Source organism: Mercenaria mercenaria, chromosome 6 (assembly GCF_021730395.1).
Source record: "Mercenaria mercenaria strain notata chromosome 6, MADL_Memer_1, whole genome shotgun sequence".
NCBI lineage: Eukaryota > Metazoa > Mollusca > Bivalvia > Venerida > Veneridae > Mercenaria > Mercenaria mercenaria.
The window spans coordinates 73,015,227-73,038,139 of NC_069366.1; the positions used below are offsets into that span (position 1 = coordinate 73,015,227).

The 22,913-nt window shown below is 35.8% G+C and overlaps 1 protein-coding gene across 1 annotated transcript in view; it reads right to left on the reverse strand.

The window, feature by feature from the left end:
- LOC123548613 (uncharacterized) overlaps positions 1 to 22,913 on the reverse strand; it is a 119,040-nt gene that overhangs the window by 68,741 nt on the left and 27,386 nt on the right. The window contains exons 18-34 of the mRNA XM_053546894.1: positions 19,691 to 19,813; positions 13,994 to 14,071; positions 12,822 to 12,906; positions 12,436 to 12,573; positions 11,254 to 11,397; positions 10,697 to 10,764; positions 9,977 to 10,084; positions 9,074 to 9,163; positions 8,659 to 8,731; positions 7,923 to 8,057; positions 6,668 to 6,832; positions 6,015 to 6,073; positions 5,148 to 5,220; positions 4,045 to 4,191; positions 2,612 to 2,679; positions 1,334 to 1,424; positions 75 to 266 (exon numbers count right to left, since the gene is read on the reverse strand). Coding sequence (XP_053402869.1) covers positions 75 to 266; positions 1,334 to 1,424; positions 2,612 to 2,679; positions 4,045 to 4,191; positions 5,148 to 5,220; positions 6,015 to 6,073; positions 6,668 to 6,832; positions 7,923 to 8,057; positions 8,659 to 8,731; positions 9,074 to 9,163; positions 9,977 to 10,084; positions 10,697 to 10,764; positions 11,254 to 11,397; positions 12,436 to 12,573; positions 12,822 to 12,906; positions 13,994 to 14,071; positions 19,691 to 19,813 — 1,837 coding nt within the window. The remainder of the gene's footprint in view (positions 1 to 74; positions 267 to 1,333; positions 1,425 to 2,611; positions 2,680 to 4,044; positions 4,192 to 5,147; positions 5,221 to 6,014; positions 6,074 to 6,667; positions 6,833 to 7,922; positions 8,058 to 8,658; positions 8,732 to 9,073; positions 9,164 to 9,976; positions 10,085 to 10,696; positions 10,765 to 11,253; positions 11,398 to 12,435; positions 12,574 to 12,821; positions 12,907 to 13,993; positions 14,072 to 19,690; positions 19,814 to 22,913) is intronic.

The window sequence follows — 22,913 nt, forward strand, 5'->3', positions numbered from 1 at the left end:
TTACTGTGGCTAAATTCCCAAAAATATAAACAGAAGAGTAATCGGACTGATAAAATATTCGTCTGAATTTATACCAGTTCCTTCGGGATAAGCTCCAACACTTTCTACAGTGACACTACTTAATGTTTCTTGCAGCTTTTGTTTCATAACATCTGCAAACTTGGACACTTTTTCTTTCAGACTGGATCCTGATACCGTTGGTTTGAAAATAGTGTTGAAGCCTTTGCCGTTGTCAGCCATCATAGGGAAACGAATCATGAACAGATCTGGAGAAAGAAGATGTACCGTAATAATTAGTGTCCACAATTTCATCATTGAAATATTATATATACCGCAACAGATCAGCAGAATAACATGTGAACCGTAATTATATCAATAGCATAAAATTTCAATAAAATGTGGATCTCATTTACAACCGCGGTATAATTTGAATACTGCAATTAAATCTTTAGATTAATACATTGTTTGATTATGAGAATAAGTGTCGAAACAATGCTTTGATGGCTGCCGTTCTATATTCTAAACACACAACCATCCCCACAGCACTTTTTCTCAATGTCCTCTGTCTTTGGAAAAAATAGCGAAATCGCTTCAACAGTTTTAGAGCAACGCGTTATGACTAAAATTAAGGAAGATATTTTTTTAAAGCAGGACGTATGGAAAAGGTATGGTCTTGAACCACGGCACTATCCCACTTTAACTGCATATTCAATAAACATTCTCTTTTATAAACGCAGTTATGTCTCGAATGGGTAAAAAAAACACTAAGTAAGGCAGAGTTATGGTTCTTACACATAGCACTTGCTTTTAAAAGCCTCTGTCTTTGTGTGAAGTTAAAACAAATTGCCTTCCATAGTTTTAACGTTCTGCTCCAAAATGAGGGTAATAAAATAAAGGCAGGTAATTTAAAAAGTAAGCTATATAGATTTAAGCTTTTTAAGTACAGTGTACTTTCCATTAATATTTTCACCTTCCATAGTTTTAACGTTCTGCTCCAAAATGAGGGTAATAAAATAAAGGCAGGTAATTTAAAAAGTAAGCTATATAGATTTAAGCCTTTTAAGTACAGTGTACTTTCCATTAATATTTTCACCTTTGTATGCACTTTGAATATAATCGGGGAATACATAGGGGAATACCATCATCTTGATACAGATAGGAGGGAAAATCATCATCGTGGATACAGAAAAGGGGGAAATACCGTCAACGTATTGAATATAACCATTGTGGAAACAGAAACGGAGAAAATATTTACCTCTCATCGTGGAGATAGTATGTTTAGGTGTAATAATGACTAGTAAATGTTTTCATATTTTTACAAGAAAATATTTACCAGATTGTGTGATTTCGTCCACATTATGTTGCAAGGCAAGCTTTTCACATTGTTCTGTCGTTGTGCAAGTAAAGGAAAATGGGCACCAGTCCTTTAAAATAAAATTGAATAGTAGCTTAACTGTTGATTTATATGGAACACTAAAAACTATGAAATAGTTCAAATAAGTTATGTTGTGTGTTTACGAGATGTATTCTAGACTTAACAGAATCAGATTAAATGAACTTTTACATTATTCTTACTCTAACCTTAGTTGTCAAACCGAAACTATCAACTGATGAGGTCGGATACCGTATCCGGGCACTTCCGAGTATCGCGTTGCGTAGTAACAAGCGGAGGTGAAAGCAAACGCCAAAATGTAATTGGAAAACGTTTCATGTTTCACTAGTGCTGGTTATTTTTCTTTGCTTAAAGTAACATTTTGGGCAATATTAATAAGTCAGTGAATTTTTAATGTTGCATGATGTTCCAGTAATCACTTCAGAGAAAGAAACTTTTCTTTTTTTAGGTTTCAGACGTGATGTTCATCATTGACTGTCGGTATAAATAGATCCGTGTATGCGGAAAAGTCACTGCAACGTATTTTCACATTTGTGACGGACTTGAAGAAAATTATCATTTGCTATATCAGAGTTCTTTTAAAAGTAAATTAAGAAGCTCCTCTGTTTGGGTTTCTCCATTAGCAAGTATATTCACTTTTCTCAGACAGGACTGAAAGTGGAGTTTGCTGTTTTGTTTTGTTTTTATCGCGTTTAACTTAACACCGACATACGTATACGTCATGTGTCGAGTTTCGAGCTTTTAACGGTGGTCAAAGGCCAAAGGTATCTCTCAAAACCGCATTTCAGGCATAAGCCGGCACCTAGTAGAACCCACAACCTTCATCAAGCCAGCAGGTTGTCTCCCTCAAATTTAAGAAACCTACACCCACGCAAGGTATCGAATCCTAAGCGATTAAGGGCAAGTGATTCGAAGTGTAATACCAGTTTTAAAGGTCGAACATCTCAATTAATTTTAATAATGCAATTTCATAAGTGATATATAGCAATGACTGCAACAAAGCAATAGCAGATTGGTCGTGACCGAGTGTTCGTAACATGTGCTTAAGCGGATCGCTGTTGTACAAGAACATAGGAACCTTCTATACACAACAACACTCAGTATAAAACTTCATATAACTGCTGTTGTTACAACTAGTCCAAATTATAAGATAATTTGGAAAAACGCAACTAAACAATATAAAAGTATGCTTGGTTTGAATTCGTATGCGATATTTACCATTCCAGATTCACATTGTGTTTCGGCGTCTGTTAAACAAACTCCTGTGTCCTCATCCTTTGGACATACTGTGATACAGAAGAAAGGTGAATGCTCTTTACAGATATACTATGCAAATCTTTAACACATATATCTATCATTGGATATTAACTTCAATGAAATAAAATCAAATTCATTTAACTTGCTTTAACATATGTTAGGGTTATTATAACATGCAATGTTGTATTCGGCTCGAATGGATTTTGCCAGGCCTAGATTGCATGAGTTATTTGCGCCGTGTGTGATCCGGCCTAGCAAAATCCAAGAGATAGCGGAAAGCATTATTACTGTTTTTCTAACCAATTTATTACATGCGAACTCCTTTGGAACGGTGAACGTTTGACGCATGGAACTTTGAGACGCCATCGTCATTGTGCTGAATGAGCTGAATACCGAATTTTGTACTCGTATTTTGAAAAAGTTCTAAAAACTTTCCTTTCCATGTACTACTAACCATACAGAGAACATTATCCCCACCAACTGGTGGTCATGTTTTAGACAAATCAGAATCACTTGAAGCAGTTCGTTAGAGGACCAGATCATTGCTGTGAAATTATTTCGAAGTCAGGTCAGCAAAATATTTCAAAGTTTTTCATATATCCACAGAGAGACAAGTAACCCCGCCATGTGGCGGCCATGTTTTTACCGAAACAGTATGATTTGAAGGAATCTGACAGAGGGTCCCTTTAGGAACACTGGGACAGATCTGTAAACTGATTTTGAAATCGCACTAGCGGTTGCGGAGTTTTATCCGTTTGGTTGCCATGAAGAAATCTGAAATTGAAGCATTTAGGTAACATTCCTGTAAAGGTTGGTTGAAAACGCTCGGTGGTTTAGGGGGAGATTTTCTTTAAAAAACTGTGGACGAAGGAGGGCCGAACGGAAGATGGACGGATGAAGGAGACATAAAATGATCCTAAAGGCTGACTTGAGCAATACCCTTATCAAGTCAAATATGTACATTGCCTATGAATTATCATTTGAGCCGTGCCATGAGAAAACCAACATAGTGGTTTTGCGACCAGCATGCATCCGCGCATTCTGGTCAGGATTCATGCTGTTCGTTTTCAAAGCCTATTGGAATTAGTGAAACTGTTGGCAAACAGCATGGATCCTGACCAGACTGCGCGGATGCGCAGGCTGGTCTAGATCCATACTGGTCGCAAAGCCACTATGTTGGTTTTCTCATGGCACGGTTCATTTTTTCTATACATGAAACAGACCTCCTTAACATAGGGTTGCAAGTTCATCTTTTGCCTATCCTATTAAATTAACCATACGTCTATCGGTAGCAGCTATAAGCAGGGTTTTAACATACAGATATTTTATTTTTTTTGTGCTTTCCAAAAAGTTTATTGCATATTTTACTCATTAAAACATAAAATATCGTTTACCATAATACTCAAGCGGATCCACGTAAACACCACCACCACAGGCAATAGGGCAACACAGTTTTCCATCTGAATTTTTCTTGTCTTTTGTAGGATCACATTCAAAAACACAAGTTGACACAGAGTCAGTCTCTGGTACTGGACATGCAGCTGTACAGAGTAATAAATACATTACATTAAAAGGTGTTCTTTTTCATTGTTTTTTTTCCCTATTTTATATTCATATATCGGAGTCAAGCAACCAAATGTTTACTTTATCGAGAAAAAAAAACCCCTCTCCTTTTCAATGGAGTCAAATAAAAAGTTAAGAGGGCTTGGTTACAGTAACGCAGAAAAACAAAACAACCACATGCGCATCAAGAAGTCTGTTTAGCTATTGAGAGGCAATATAACGTGCAGCATCAAATGCATTCTAGCTCCAGGTTTATTTTATTGGAGTTACTGAGTACATGTAACATTAAAACGAACAACATGATCTAAAAAGAATTTCATGAAACTGAGGAATAGTATCGTTTACTGAAAAAAGCGTAAAATCAAAAAAAGCAAACATTCTTATCGAAATTAATACGTTTTACCTTACATTACTTATATTGCCGCTATAAATATTTGTACAGTATATCAGTCCGCTATAAATATTTGTACTGTATATCAGTCCGCTATAAATATTTGTACAGTATATCAGTATTTGTACAGTATATCAGTCCGCTATAAATATTTGTACTGTATATCAGTCCGCTATAAATATTTGTACAGTATATCAGTATGTGATATCCGGGCATCCACGGCCGAGCGGTCATGGTCGCTGAATTCAGATCGCTAAGAGTTCGAAGTTCCCTTATTTGTAGAAATCTTTCATACAAAGAAGCTATCCAGCTGACTTATGGAAGGTCGGTGGTCCAACCCAGGTGCCCACCCCTGCCTCATAAATTGTTCAGAGGGGCACCTGAAGTCTTCCACTCCACCGAAAAGCTGGAAAGTCGTCATATGACCTATAATTGTGTCGGTGTAACATAAACACAACAAAAATGATGCAACTGTCTTTTTGATAAACAGCTAACTGACTGGGAGTACACTTTAAGTTAAATCATGATATAAGTGTTACGTACATTCCAAACGGCAGACCCGTTTCGGGACACATACACCTAACTCCGTACCAAGATTGTAACACTGAGTTTGAGTCTGCGAAAAAAAAAAGCAAAAGCAGAGAATGTTAGAAATAGCTACAATTAGCGACTTTCATGATATCAATTACATCTCAATCTTAAGTTAGAGGACGTGGGTTATTTCAGTGCATTTTCCGCGTAGTAAATTTTACATTATTTGTCAACAGAATTTCTTTATCAACAGCCGACAAAACCCACTCTCAAGGAAGTACGTTTGAACGTGTGTTGTTATACATTAAGAGTATTATATAAATCTGGTATCATATTTTAACAGTCGTTCTCCCCTCACGAAAATGAGAAAAAAATATAAGAGAAGAACAACTGAAAACAATAATGATAGAAACAAATACTAGAGCCACATGCCGCAAAGAAGCTCGCCGAAAAAAATACCTCTATGGTAAAAATGTCATGTAGATGTTCTTTGAATACCATCTAATAAGAAATAGTTTTATTTATCATAAAACGGGAAAAGCAGAGAGAATAACACCAGCAATATAAAAGACAGTATGGAATACATTTCGAACAAAATGCGAATTGAAAATATGGACATCCTATTCGAACGATCAGTAACATTAATTTATAAAGGGAAGTGGTGTTTCAACAGTGGTCTTGATTTCGTGAAATCCATACAGCGCGTGTACTGGTACGGTAACTATAGATGAAATGTAGTATTCAAGCTGCAATCTCTACCATATACTATACAAAATATTTATAAAACAATAAAATTTTGCATCCCTGTATAACATCAAAATTTTGCTCATGCAAGTCCTAAAAGGAATTTATTCCACGAGTGGGATGGCATAATCTTACCTCCTGGTCACTGCATTCGATGCACGTGCCTGTTGTACTACACTCTGGCACGAGCACAACTGGAAATATATTGATTGAAGCAATAAGTGCTTTTCTCAAGCTATGGCAACATGTGTGAATAGAAACTAAATTGAGGTTTAGATTAATAGCAAGTTAATATTCATGAAAGTAATAGGGTAACAGTAACAGGGTAGCATTTATGACAGTAACAAGGTAACATTTTTGTAAGATTTAGATAAAAACTGATTACACTAATGTAACTAAATGATATAAGGACAGTGCAACACTAATATAAAGGATAACATTTACTTAAGTAACAGGGTAGCAGTCATGTTAGCAACAGGGTAAATAGATGTAAGTAACAGGATAACATTAATGTAAGAAAAGGGTAACACTGATGCAAGTAAATAAGGGTAACATCAATGTCAAGAACAAGACAACATTGATGTAAATAACAAAATAACATTGGTGTACGAAACTACTCTTATTTACTTGTTATTAATAGTTCAAGAAATGTCTTCTTTAAAATAAAAATGTAACTACACATACTATAGTATATGTTTTAACAAAGCAATACGATGTTCTTCTGCTTTTTACACTGATACATGCCATTTGCAATTTTATTAATTGTAAAAACTGAAGTAAAACCCTACCTAAGTCAACCGTAACTTTGAAGGAATCTGGTCTAACTGTATAACTCTGTCCGAGTATCAGAAGCTTCACTTGGGACTGCATGACATTTTGCTCAAATGTATCAATTATAGATGCAAGATCAGCGGGGTCTCTGGAATATAGTATGACTAATACTCCAAGCGATCCTAAAATACAGATATTACAAGAATGATAAATGATATAGGGTATAATTCTAAAAGCGTCTGCATCTGTAAAAAATAACTTTCAGAACAAAGATCTGATCAGTTCCAACATAGAGAAAAATTATGTCCATTCGGATCGCTTTAGAAAATATTTTCACAATACATAATGAATTGTAGTAAAACAAAGGCATCTTTTAGCATCAGACCTTTTTAAAGGTCCATTACTAAGGGAAAGTGAGTTGGCAATTTTTTTCATAGCCAGTGCATAGACTTCTGCAAGACACTAAATAATGAAGATTGGCAGGTCAAAATTTACAGAAGGTCTTTGGAACTCAAAGAAATGTATGTGTATTATGTTGAAATTTCAATGAATCGACAGAATGACCCCCCAGGTCTTTTTAACTTTCTTCATACTTCATAGAAAAATAATTGTACATATACTGCGATTTATCTCGAATTTCTACATACCAACTTTCATTTTCCAATAAAATGAAATAGTTTCTGTGCTTTTTAAAAGAAATTAAAATGTTCACTTTCCTTAGTATTGGACCTTTAACATTTATATATAATAAAGCATGTAAGTATTTAAAATCAATCAGTCTGTGAATATTGACGCTTTTTTAAATCTGCAGTTTCAATTAAATTTACTCTGTTACTACGTGCAGTGCCAAAAGAGTTTGGTTTTTGTTTGTTTTTGTTTTTGGTTTGGGTTGAACGCCGTTTTTCAACTGTAGTTCAGTTATGAAACGGCGGGCAGTTAACCGAACAAGTGTTCCTGGATTCTATACCAGTACAAACCTGTTCTCCGCAAGAAACTGCCAACTTCCCCACATGAATCAGATTTGGAGGACGAATGATTTCAGACACAAAAGCTTTTATCAAATCGTCTCTGAGAACATACGGCCCGCCCGAGGATCGAACTAACGGCCCCGCGATGCGTAGATCGGCGCTCTCTCTATTGAGCTAAGCGGGGTGAAAACTTAAAACAATGCGTAACTTAAGCGTAGGTAAGGATTTATATGAGAGCTTACGGGAAACGTATCTGTATATGATGGTATAGTAGACAACTTCGCCGGATAATGGTTTAACATACCTTGGAAGAGTGTAACTTCTTTGATAGTGTCCTTATCGATCACTAGAATTTCCGCAATCTGTAGTTCAAGATCAGCAACTACAGCTGCCTCATTCTTTATAACCTGACCATAATCAGCATCGGTCAACATTCGTACTGGAAAGTGTAAAAAACGACATATATTTTTGTCTATAAAAAATATGTTTGAACAAAGTTGTAAACTCTGTATATAAAATATTTGAAGATCCTTTGGTAGTAAAGGCACAACCAGTACGAAATGCAAGTTCGGTAAGGGACATGGTGGGGACTAAGATTGAGAGTTTACGAGTATTTAACCGGCTTGAGCTGCCCTTCAAGGGTGTGCCACATTATCGCTTACAAGTGTGTATGTTTTGACTTTGGTATCTGCGCATGTTTTTATGTGAATATGTCTACATATACATACATAAGCAGTTGTAGAGTTTTGTGTTATTTACTCGAGTCTGTGAGAACGCCGTGACTATTGTCTTTTGATTAACTCGAGTCTGTGAGAATGCCGTATCTATTGTCTTTTGATTTACTCTGTGAGAACGCCAAAAAGATACTCGATTTAATTCTGACCGGTCTTTACAGTAAATAGCAACATATCTACGTGAATACTAACTGTCGAATTTTTATATTTGATGAACAATACTAGTATACCATTTAAAACTTGTTATTTAATTATTATATTATCAGAATAATATGAAGAATGATACAGGCTACAAAAACGAGGTACATTTTATGGACTTTATCTTGCATTCCCCTTCACGAACGCATGTTCCATATCCATGTTCGTCAAGACAAAACTCCTGCAAAACAATGAAAGTTAGTTTATAATTATTTCAGCTCGATTGTTATGAAATCTTCAGGCTTATTTGAACTTTCGAGTCAGCTTCCTGGAAAACCCCAGTACAAGTGTCATATGAGAAGGCAGGGTCGTGACCCCAGCGGGGCTCGAACCCATGCTCCTTTGGTTGAATATTATAACATTCTAATTGTTAAACACAAAATACTGCATGATTTTACTTATTGTTCATTTTCTAGATATTTTCTAAATGCATAATTACACGAGAAATAACTGATTTTCCACTCCCATTTCTTGCAGTATATTTATAATGTATTTCATGTGAGATAGCATCGGTTTCGCTTACCTGTGTTTCATTGCATTCAGTAATCTCTGGCTCGCAAGCTGCCAAGTCATAGTCCTTCGACACACACATGTTCTTTTCAGGGCAAAATATCTGGAAATAAGCAACAATGCTACAACATTTTCTCGTCGTCCTACAATAAACGCAGCAAACATTTTCTGCATGTCCGCAAAGAATTAAGACACCGCTAAAGTATTTAAAGTACTTTCTCTAAAAAATTATATGACGTTATTAAAGTATAGTTTGACTTTCAATATAACTGAGATTTATCTAAAATGAGATAACCGCATAAAAAGATAGCATTTTTGTAAATATTAATAGTATGACTGTTACGGTGTTCTATTTCGACCCTCGATATTTTTATTTCTGAACCTGATATCTCGAAAATCGAAATTACGATAGTGAAAGCCGAAACTATGATGACGATGAAAGTTCGATGGTGAAAGTCAAAAGTGCAAAATGATATCGCATTTTCATCATCGTAGTTTCGTGTTTTCGCCATCGTTATTTCGACTTTCGCCATCGTAGTTTCGATTTCATCATCGTAGTTTCGTGATTTTGACTTTCGAGGTTTGGGGATTAAGAATAAAAATCTCGATTGTCCAAACGGAGCAGAGCAGATTATGAATGGAACCCGACTTCAAATAGTCTTTGTCACTAAAAGTATAATATTACAAATGTAAATTTGAGCCTGCCATTAAACACATGTGGTTTGCACCAGCATGGATCCAGACCAGCCTGGTCCGCGCAGTCTGCTAATCTATGCATGTTCGCAAACAGTTCTCTCCCTTCCAGGCTTAAAAAGCGAAGAGCATGGACCTGACTAGACGCGCGGATTGCGCAGGCTGTCTGGATCATCTGGTCGCAATACCCACTATGTTGTTTTCTCATGGCGGCTCATTTTACCTGTTTCATTACATTATCCTTGGCCGCATTTGCTAAAATCATAACATTAAACACACATATCTTTGCAGGGCAAACGAGAGAACTGAACAATTCGTACTTGCTAATTTCCTTAAATATCCACAATTCATCATCTTAATACGTTGCGATTTCGTTCTTTTCTTTCAACTGATGCTCTAAAAATAGAAAATAACTTTCATGAATATTTAAGAGAACAGAAATACTAGTTAAAACTAGAAATTACACGATTGGCCATTGCAGTAATCAAAAGGATGAAATGAGGCATTGAACATAAGCAGACAGACAGAGAGACAGACAGACGGGCAGGTGTTCTTTTTATATGTCTGCTTAATTATGTAAGGTGTCCATACATTTCAAAACCATAACATGCACTAGGTGCACTAGATTTTTAAATATATATCTTATTGCTAATTCAGTCATATACGGAACCACTATAACGCCCTCATTAGGATAAGAAAAATCTTGACCAGTGCCATCAACTCATTTCCCGTCCGGATTTATACACTGGTGTGTCCCAAAGCAAAGCAGCTGAATATACATTAATTTGACTTTCACAACAAAAGACAAACAGATATGTAATTTACTAAACAAGTCACATCTACAGAGATTTACAGGTTAGCTTTAAAAGGCAATTGCTTTTTACAATCATAATTGTTCAGCAAAAAAAGTCCTATTTTTACATTTAAACAGAATCGTTTTTACCTGACCAGCTGGGCAGATGTCTGAGTCATCACCATCTCTATCATCTTTGTCATCACTGTCTTCCTTATCTGTTTAAGAAAGTTTAATCACATTTTAACTTTACCTACGTTACAAATGACAGTACTTTACTTGATTGTAGGACAAAATCCCCTGCGGACAAAACCCCCTTCGCTCATTTTTGCATAGGCGGACAAAACCCCATTCATCGTTTTTACAAAGAGGACAAAATCCCCTTCGCTGAATTTTACAAGGAGGACAAAAAAAAACGCGAAGGGGGTTTTGTCCTCCTTGTAAAAAACGCGAAGTGGGTTTTTTCCGCCTTGTAAAATCCAGCGAAGGGGGTTTTGTCCTCCTTGTAAAAAAAGATGAAGGTGGTTTTGTCCGCCTGTGCAGAAATGAGTGAAGGGGGTTTTGTCCACAAGGGATTTTGTCCTTTGATTTTACGTATGCTTTTCTTGTGTTTTCTGTCAGAAAATTGCTGTATGTTTTATTAATCATGATAATATGTGTTATGGTATAGAAGACGTTTCTTATAATTCAATTTCTTCCATACTTACCAACGTCAAATGCGATCACAGGCAGAGATATCTCGAAGATAGTAACAGCTTTTTTATCGGTTACAAATGTTTCAAGTATGGTGACATATCTTTTAAACTCTTCTAACGTGGTATAACGAACCTCAAAGATTACAATGATGGAACCTGAAAACACATATATGAAGAATTTTCACAGTTTTTGAGTGGTGTACGTCCTGTAGATAAAGAAGCATTATTGAACATTACCGATGTATTCTTTTTAAATGAAGTCACAATATATGTTTGCTTGCTGCTGAGCCATAAAGCTCACCAAGGCACACAAAATGGTATAAAATCTCATGAAATGTTTAAGAGAGCAGAATAAGAATCACACGACAGAGTAGATTCAGCTTGTATGTCAACATAGGAATCATGCCGCTACTGACAACTCTATAATAATCGGAAAATATGGAGCGCCAGAGATGTCGAAATATCTTTTTAATATAAGTCGGTTGTACAGAAGTGAAGTGGACGCCTGAAACTATGTATTTACCCTTTTTATAACAATCAAAAAGGGATTGACTATTTTTTTTTGCATTATTGAACATTAGCGATGTATTCTTTTTAAATGAAGTCACAATTTATGTTTGCTTGCTGCTGAGCCATAAAGCTCACCAAGGCACACAAAATGGTATAAAATCTCATGAAATGTTTAAGAGAGCAGAATAATAAGAATCACACGACATAGTAGATTCAGCTAGTATGTCAACATAGGAAACATGCCGCTACGGACAACTCAATAATAAATCAGAAAATATGGAGCGCCAGAGCTGTCGAAATATCCTTTTAATATAAGTCGGTTGTACAGAAGTTAAGTGGACGCCTGTAACTATGCATTTACCCTTTTTATACCATTAACTATTTTTTAGAACAGCTAAATGTTTTATTAATAGTGACACATCTATACTTTTCATAGTGTAGTCAAAATTTTATATGCATTAATACGCAGTTACTGTTACAGTTTACATCATTTAACCTTTAGCCTGCTGGCAGTATTTGTGACCAGTGCACCGCCCGCTATTCTGTCAGTAAATTTCTAGTAAACACCCCTTTGAATAATACATGGTTCAACCCAAACTGAATGATGGTCAGTCCAATGATTTAAAAATTTTGCTGGGCAAAAGTTAAAAAGATACAATAGTAAAAATGGAAGTGAAAACATACCACTCAATACATCAGTTACTATCAACCTGTCTGAATCAATACCAGTATCGGTAGGTAAGTTGGCCTGTAACTCTTGTATCGCTTCTTCCTTTCTATTTCTAACAATTACACTGAAATTGCCCTCTAGTGTCAACGATACTGAAACATTTTGTATAAAGGGTAATGTTGTTACACAGTAATGGTTCTGGTAACACAAAAAGTCAAAAGCTGTATTACATTCAGCTTCTAAATCAAAATATTCAAATTAAGTCAAGATACGATTATACTGGTTTCTTTGACGGTACAACTTGGGCATTTAGCTCTACTTTCTAAACGAGAATTTGGGTAAAAATATTGTACACACGCACACAATATTATGCTAGTAATTAAACAATATATAGGTTTACCATCAGCTGTTAAAACAGTTCTTGTACCATTGCATTCTCCAACGGGTTTACACGTAAAGCCTCCATGTCCATCATCGCACAAGTCCTTTAAGGAAAAATTAGGATCGAGGATTTACTAACCCTGAATACCTCCTTTCAAGTACTCGTCATCTTACTCGATGATGGATATACTATATAAACATATATTTTCCTTACATATATAGTTTTCTTGTATCAAATTGACAATAACCCACATTTATTAGTATCAACATTTTACATAACAAACTTGAGAAACAATATGAACTCTTGATAATTTTAGCCGTGAACACTTTAAAAATGTAATGTCATTTATGTATTTATTTACCAAAATGTTATTTAAAAATGCAGCTTTTTGACAGTGCAATTAGAATTCACGATACCACTTATTAGGCATATGCCTGAAAGTTAATATTTGAAAATTAAAACTGCTATCTCTTTTGTTGAACATTGTAGACTTCTTGTACAGTAACGTCAGAAAAACGTGGAGTTAAAATCTTTGTAACTGCGCTCTACGTAAGCGCACAGACCCGTCTCGTACACCATACCGACAATTCGGATAATTTAATGTACAAAAGTGCAGGGTAGTCGGAATGTGCTTGTTTTAAAGAAACACAAACGGAAATAGCAAAATAGCGTTCAATTTATTTACGCAGATAAGTCAGCTTCACTATGTATGCTGTTTTTTTTTTTTTTTTTTTTTCTTTTTTTTTATATCTATGTCTAACGTTATAGAATACTTGTACCGAAAATGGTTATACCGAAGTACTGAAAACATTTCCCACTTAGTCATTTAATTAAAGTGAGAGTTCAGTTCTAGACAGTTCTTTCTTATTGTCACATTAGAATAGGTTTTGTTTTACAGCGACCGAAATTCCTTAGAAATGATAGCATGCACCCTATCCGCCGCTATTCAAAAATTGTAGAGCCCTTAACGGACGTTGACCGTGAAAACCATTCTTTCTGACGTAAGATTAATTAACTAGTCTTCTGAACATAAAATAGTTCTTTAACGTGAAAAAGGTGTTTAAGGCGCTACCTGCTGACTTAATTACAATGTTTGCCTCCACTATCTTTGCTTTTTTACAATCTTGAATTAATCCTTGATGTTATTTAAGGAACATTCGTGCTTTGAAAGATAGATTATGCTCTTATACCTCATCTGGATTAGAACATTTCCCACTGGTACAGCCACCATCTTGCCTCACACACTGGCCGGTCTCAATGCAGAATAGCTGAAAGACAAGATACAAACTATATAAAAGGCAGCATATGCACGTGTAATATTTAGTTTTGATAGTAATAAGGGCTTTGGATATGGTACCCTGGTTTTGTAATAAAAAAGATTACTGGAGTGGTATCCAGTACTCTACAGGATTTTTAATATTGGTACCACATCACCGTCCCGCAATTCTGGTACTCTACGGGATACATTCTTAGCATGGGCTGCAACAGTGCAATCCATGTTTTTACAAGTAGACAAATAAAAACATGGTACTCTCAAAGTGTCATTAGAAAGGCTAGAGCCTTTGAGTTTGTATAGTATCTCTAGTAGCGTACAACCCTGACGTAGCGTCGTCCCATTGTATCTCTCTATTCCCGGCCTTTCATTGTGCCTCCAACTGTCCCCTCTCTTTTTTGGATTGGATAATCCTTAGTAACTCAGTCGTCTTCCGATGTGCCTTGCTCAAACGTTGTCCTTCTCTTCTTAGTATTCCTGGAATGCTGTTTTAAATAACAACAGGTCTTGCAACTCTTCAATTTGTTCGGCTATGAACTCCAATGTGATCGGATGATAAAAATGAAGGTCAAAGTACTTGTCTGTATGAAGATCGTGCGGACTGATTAGAGAATCAATATATTGGCCATTGAGAGTTGATCTTATACGGAGGCGCAACATATAAATGGCTGAGTTGAAAAAGACCCTCGGGTGACTTTATTATACCTTACCACTACCCATAAATAGGGAAGAACAACTAAACAAATATATTGTGTGTACAGATTTTTATTGAACAAATAACTGTAATATCAAGAACATTAAAATAATTATGGTCTAACACATACAATTTAAACAAATTCAAAGCGAGTATTTATGATTCCAGGCGTCTTTCGGACATTCTGTCCATGTACTTATCCAGCTTTCTCGTGGATCAGATCTATGAAGGTGTAACTTCTTCCTTATATCTAACCACATGTGTAGGGATTGTATTTTCTCACTGCCACGGAGTTCCATGTGCTATAGTTTCTGGAAACAACTTTTTCAAAGACTTTGTATAGATTTATCTGATTGAGAGCTTTTTGAATGTACAATCTTACCTACTCGTCCGTAGATGTGAACAAACACAGCTGATGCTCTAACTGCTTGGGATGGTCCAATTAGCATCCAAAATAGTTTAGTTATACTTCACTGAAGACGAGTGTTGTTTGAAGTTCATCAACAACACAATTGTTAAAGGTGTCTTACATACCCTGCAGTTTTCTCTTGCATAGAGGCTCGTGATATTTCACGTTTTCAGCACATCAACTTCTCCAAGTTGCCTGACGAAGGCATGGCTATCTATGTTTAATACTCTGCAATGATTTCTTTCAGATTGTTGATTTCAGTTTAAATTATCAAATTTTGCGTATCCGGTCACTTTGACGACAGCAGATAGTGCATTTGCAAACTGAAGATCCATCCTCAGGTTTCCGGTTTTAATGGGGTGAAATTGATTTCCTTCGAACCTTGATCTGTGGTTTGATTAAAACCCCGAGTGGGTGTTGCAACATTTTATTCTGTCAACGTCAGTGCAATAGACTGATAGAGGAAAAGAGCTCCTGTTGCCTTGCAGAGTGACATGTAGGATCGCACATGTTCTCTCTTCTTTTTTTAAAATTTGTTTTGAATGATTTGTCGTGAAAGATTTTACCACCGAGACTGACTTCGTTTACACAAATTGAAATGTCTGAAATCAATACGATTAGTGCCTGGGTCTCCATATTGTTCTCGTAAAACTAAATCCAAGTGAAACCGTTCAGTGAGTTCACAGGATTTGCTTTTGGCAATACGGGTTTTTCGACATTTCTATCCATCATTACATGCACCTCGTGTGTAATTCTGTGTATATGTGTCTATATCTTAATCCCAGGGTTCAAGAGCTCGCAGCTGTGTGTCGTAATAGTCTTTCTTTTAGGACAATACGTTTTCAATGTATACTTTGTAGCGATTCGTGTTTGGTGGCTCGAAATCAGTTTATTGTTCTAATACTGATGAATTCTACTGAACAAACTGTGGAAAAAGTTATTGACTACAGAAGTTTCAGTGTCGGCCTCCACATCTGCCTCATCAGTTTGGAGCACTTTGAATTTGATGTATAAATAGAATTTATTAAAATCATTTCTTTTTTTCTGGTTGTGGAGGAAACTGAATTCTATGGGAATTTAAAGTTACATACAGTTACACATAGTGCATTTGTACTTCTCGTATAATTATGTATTTCTTGCCATAACAGCAACCAAAATGCGTCCTGTCACAACCTTTTTCATCATTTTAAATTAAAATACTCTGGGAAAAATTAAAATGACTGATCTTTTATGACTTTTTACAAGGATGTACGAGCCTTTGTTTTTCATTATAGCCACAATTGTGAAATATGTTTCTTTGAATATTTCTTTTAAACAAACTGTATGCCCAAAATAAATACTAAATCATCAAAATATGGCTAATAATATACCATTTAACCGTTCAGAATTTACTTGTTTGCAAAACATAAAATAAACACTGACGGAATTTGCCTTATGCATGGGGGTAGGGGTCCGTAATTTCAAATATCTATTTAAGTATAAAAGTCTGGTCCTGATTTCTATTCTAAATGATGTATATACAATACTAAAAAAATGGAATGGTAATTATATCAACATGTAAAAATTAAAGTGGTTTGTTAGTGACATTTGACCTTCTGTAATGCTGACATGACCGTGTATTTACAGTAAGACTTGTAAGACTTAAATGGGACATTATGTGTTTTATAAAGTACATCCAATTTTTCAGTTTTACTTAAGCTCGGAAATGCTTAAATGTGAGCGAAGAAAATGACCCAGAAATAAAAATGAGTGCGATGACCTGTACGTTTTCTTCTCTTATATGTCCTAAAAACTAAATTTATGTTCACCTAGCTTAAAAAAGAATGAAATAAATCTTTAACTACAGATATAATTCATCATACATCCTTAAATAATTTTATTCAGTCTTAAAAATAGATGCTTATATAATTATACATTATCTATGTTTTGCTCTCGCTTTGTTAAAATAGATTATCTATAGATTAGCAATATAGATTACCTGGAGATGTAAATGTATGGCCCAGATTTGTTACAACCATATTATGTTTAACTTGGGAAATATTTTTTTTAGTTTTGTGTGCTTTGTTGGCAGATTGTCAAGCAAATTTCGAATACATGACCATGCTGACGAACGACGTCACACTATTTCAATTCTTCAGCATTCAGTCTGAAATTGCACCGTGTAATGCCTGGCGAATTAGCCAAATGTACCGTGAGCATTTACCGTACTGTCGGACGGTGGTGTTTGTATTACGTCAGATATTTTCTAAAGAGTGCATTAGAATGTGCCCACAATGTCAATGTCTGTCGCAATCAGTTGTACACCATGTAATGTTATTTAGCCCTTTAATAACACTTACAGACATCAGATGTGGAAAGGAAAACATTAATTATAACTAAGAGATGCTTTTGTAGAAAAACGCATGTCTCCCCCATCACACAGTCGTAACGGCAAGAAGTCAATATAATAGAGGACAGGAGCGAAAGTCAAAGAGACACTGATAGTTGGCTACAACTGGGATCATCTACTGGGTATGTCCAATCATTCCACTAAGTTTCAATATTCTGGGGCCTAGTGCGTTCTCAAGTTATGTACTGGAAACGGGTTTCCATGTTCAGGCCCCTGTGACCTTGACCTTTGATCAAATAACCCAACAATCAGAAGGATTAATCTACTCTGCATGTCCAATCATCCTATTAAGTTTCAACATTCTTGATTGAGTGGTTCTCAAGTTTTTGACTGGAAAGTGTTTTTTTTTATGTTCAGCCCCCTGTGTTCTTGACCTTTGATGGAGTGATCCTAAAACAATAGGGGTGTTTTCTCACCATATGAAATTTGATGGTTCTGGGTCAAATGGTTCTCAAGCTATTGACCGGAATTGGATTTCAATTCAATAATCATTGAATTCCAGAAAAGGACTACATAAAGGGGCCCCACTTCCGGACAGTCAAACGCCTATAAAAACTCACCATTTTCAAAGAACTGTTACACATGTTCGTTTTGATGCATTTGCAATAGCGTGCGAGTGGTGAAATTTTGCATAACAAGGTGGAACACAGTTTTCAGCAACTGTTTATCTTTATTACTTTACAAATGGCATTCATTATCAAAGAGAGACAACCTTTTCCGAATATCTTAAGTACAAATGGCGTTCATTTTCAAAGTGAGACAACATTTTCAAAGGAAGACAACTTTTTCCGAATATCTTAAGTATAAATGTATTTTAAGTATCCGTTGAGAAAAAGTTGTCTCCCTTTGAAAATGAATACCATTTGTAAAGAAATAAAGATAAACTATTGCTGAAAACTCCGCGAGGCATAATGTATACAAACTGAAAGTATAAAATCCATTCTTCAGACAGGTGTTGCATTTTGACAATCGTTTTTTTTCACTGTAAAGAGCTTAAAGGTTTATAGCACTTTGCGCCAGTGAATGACATTTTATTTTGTCTGCTTATGTTTGCAACAGAAAGAAATACATCTAATTTAATGACATTTGTGGGGAAAACTTGTTTCAATATGTGTTTGTTTTCAGTACAGACCGCCATTCCACAATGTGTTGAAAGTGTCAGGACTGTTTTGACTTGGTAAGGGTATAAGATATATCAACATGTTATTTTGAAAGCTGTTCTTTCAAGAACAGAAAAACAATCCAACTTTACTACGAGACTATTCTCTTTTTCAACGACGATTACTTGGTTTCATATTAACAGTGTCCAGTGTCTGTTATTCCAAAGCAAAAGGAAATATATATTTTCAGAAAACGGATACTTTGGAAGTTTCTTTAGTACAGGATTGAGAAGTAATATTCTCTGTTTTGAAGGTCGCTATATCTCCTGTCCAAAGAAAGAACATTTCGATATTATTATAACACGTTGCTGCATGGGTATACAGGTTGACATACAAGCTTCTTTATACCCTTACATTTTCACGAAATTCAGCAGAAATTATTTTTTCGAAGAAGTTTGTTCCTTCATTTTTTTTCTATTTAAAACATATCTGTCACCTTTCTGGATGGGAATAAAGTTACGTCTAACTTTGTACCTTGATCATTTTCTGGGGTTGCCATGTCGTACCTTGTTTTAAAAATCCCATAGAGCACCAGGAACATTGGATGGTGATATGATACCCATATAAAAATCATACAGAGTACCAGGACTGCTTGATGGTGATGTGGTACCAAATATTAAAATTCCTATAGAGTACCAGGACTGCTGGATAGTGATGTAGTACCAATATTAAAATCCTAAAGTGTACCAACACTGCGGGATGGTTGATTAGTACCCAAATTAAAATCAGATCGGGTACCAGGACTGTGGGATTGTGATGTTGTAAGATCCTATACAGTACCGCAGAACCATCCGTCCTGAGTTACAAACTGGCGTGTCTCAAACAAAACAATTGAGGAAGATTTAGGGCATTATTAGGCTCGTGTTGATATATTCGATAAATAATTATTCTGCACGAATAGTATGTTACGTGGGAATGGGGTGACATAATATAGAATGGTATAATGTTCGATTTTGTCTTACTTGGTTGGGTCCACATTCCTGTCGATCGTCATCACATTTTTTTGGATTGGAACATTCTTCTGTATCATCATCAGTACATCTTCCATCTGGTCTCACGCACTGCCCGGTTTCAATGCAGAATAGCTGAAATACGAGTTTAAAACTTAGAATATATGGGAAATTTGAATTATGAAATGAAAGCTTTACATGGGATAGAGCATTGACTTATAATAAATGTTTACTCCATAAAGCGATAAACTGCGAATATCTTGACAAAAGCGCTCGTACATCCTAAATACCCATATCAAAGATCTAACACTACCTACGAAATATTTGACAGGTTGCTGATTTCAACCTCCACCGGTTTGTCAGCCATGTGGCTGATATTCTGCTGTTTTGTAACGGCATTAAAACATTACATTTGTGTTTTCTCCATTGAGCGTCAGCATGCAGGACAATCCACGAAATGATGCAATGCTATTTTTTATCGACTCAGGGACATGTAAAATTAGAGGTCGTCATCGTATGAAAGATGAAGCAGATCTAAGTAGCGCGAGAATTGCCATAAACATTAAGAAACTAAACGACGTCATCACGGACTTTCAGCGAGCAATCTCAGTCGAGTATATTTTCTAAATGTGGACTGAAATTCCTCATGTCTTAAGTATTAAATAGTGTCAAATAGAAATCACACCAAACGTTCAATCTGTATTTTTGAAATGAGCAAGCAGAATCGGATAGTATTGCTACTAATTTAAAAAGCTGCCTTGTTGATTTTGTTGTATTTGCTTTTTTGCGTCTTCATCCATCGTACCTGTATGAAGTAAACTGTCTCCACTCCTTCCTGAGTTACATACTGAAGCATTTCAAAAGTAGACTTTTGTTGGCACCCGTATAATTTTCGTTCAGACTTGATATTGTATTGTTATAATTTACAGTTCTCCAGGACCATCGATCCAGTACATTCAATCTTTATGTACAATAAAGTTTTGCTTGGGCCAGTGCATGAGAGTGTGAGGGTTTATGCACATTTATTAACCTCTCATTCTGCGCTTCCGATTTGTTTTCTTGTGAATTTCTCTTGGTCATATTTTACAGTGTGGCAAAACGGCGTAGTAGGTAGCATGAATTTCCACTACCGTCCATAAACATTTTCGGTCAAAGCTGTCCGCTGTTCGCATTAATAACTGCCTGAAAACGGCTACGCACTCTGAATGACGCCTTGTGCGATATTCTGCCACTTGTTTTTGGCGTACTTTTCAAAATCATATAGATTGAATTGCTGTGGCAAAAGTCGATTTCTTCTTTTGAGCAACTCCTAGATGATATTAATTTGACAAAGAGAAAGTGTGACTTTGAAACTGTAGAAGTTGTTTTCAAACTGCTTTTGTTCCCAAATCACAACTGCTCTAATGATATGAAACTGGCCATATTGGTATTAAGATATTGAATAAATTGATTGTATACTTTATTGGTTTATTTAGCGTATTCTAAAAGAACTATATGAAAATCATAGGTGACCGATTATAAATGTCTATGTGTGTAGATTTCTGCTTTGGCCAGTGCATAAGAGTGTGAGGGTTTATGCATATCTATTAACCGCTCATGAATAGACGGTCTCTTCTATTGTTAACTCGGATGCGCTTCTGTGCTTTCGATTTGTTTTCATGTGAATTTCTCTTGGTCATATTTTACAGTTCTGCTCTATCTGTGGCTAAACGGCGTAGACGGTAGCATGAATTTCCACTACCGTCCATAAACATATTCGGTCAAAGTGAGCTTGTAACATTTTGAAATGTTTCATTTCTTTTCTTGTTGGGTTGGGTGACCTGTGGAGTTTCCATTTTTCTAAGACCAAAATTAGCGAAAGATAATATGTTCACATTTTGTCTTACTTCTTTGGGTCCACATTTGCGTCGTTCTTCATGACAATCTTCTCCATGGGAACATTTCCCTGGATTAACAATGCAATGTCCGTCCACAGTTACACACTGTTGTGTTTCAAAACAATATAACTGAAAAAACAGTATCAGTAGGAACGTTTATATCGTTTGCAATTTATCAATTTTACACGTGAGTTTTTTTTTTCAAATATTATATGAAAAATGTTCACAATAATGAAAGCACTTAACATATGGAATTCACTGTTCTTTAGCTCTTTTTATTTTGTTTTGACTCTATTTCATTACTGACACAAAAGTTAGTACATCCTTAACAATCAGAAGAGCAATTGGAGGAAAGCAACGCTCGACTATTCAAAAGCCTTGTCAATTGAATGAAATGGGTATAATTTTGTAAATTAGCAAAACTGGTTTACGGAACCTGTACGTTACATATCAGCTCGTAACATATGTATGAAGTTAAAATCCATTCCCATTTGTGGGTACTGAGATACCAGCATACATAGAAAAACAACCAAAAAGCTGTTAAGTCTCTAAAAGGCGGTTTTATTTTGTTATAATGGAATGTAGAGTTATGAAATCTGTGCACTGCATGACAGAACATCAAAGTGTGCAAAGTTTCAATCGACTAGTGGGTAGTGAGCTACCAGGTTACATACAAAAAGTAATCCAAAAACTGCTAAGTCGAAAAAGGGGCGTTTTTTTTTTTAAAATGCAAAGTGGAGTTATGGAACCTGTGCAGTGCATGTCAGATCACCACAGTAAAGATGAGTCTGAAGTTTCAATCCATTCCCGCAAGTGGTTACTGAGATACCAGCTTACATACAAAAACTTAACCAAAGCGGGACGCCGACGCAGACGCAGACACAGACGTCGATAAAGACTTTTTTTGCATAGTCGAGGTTATAAAAAGGTCCTACACTGCCTACGCGATTACTGACAGGTTGTTCATTTTAACACCTTCAACAGTCTGTCAGCTATGTGGCTGATATTCACGAATTTCCACTACCGTCCATAAATATATTCAGTCAAATCGAGCCTGCAATATTTTAAAATGTTTCATTTCTTCTCTTGTCTGGTTGGGTGACCTGTTGAGTTGCCACTTTTTTCTTTTCTAAGACCAAAATAAGCGAAATGTATTGTGTTCAAATCTTTTCGTACTTTGTTGGGTCCACATTCGCGTCGTTCTTCAATACAATCTTCTCCATGGGAACATTTCCCTGGATTAACAATGCAATGTCCGTTCTCAGTTACACACTTTTGTGTTTCAAAACAATATAACTGAAAAAACAGCATCAGTAGGAACGTGTATATCGTTCGCAATTAATCAATTTTACACGTGA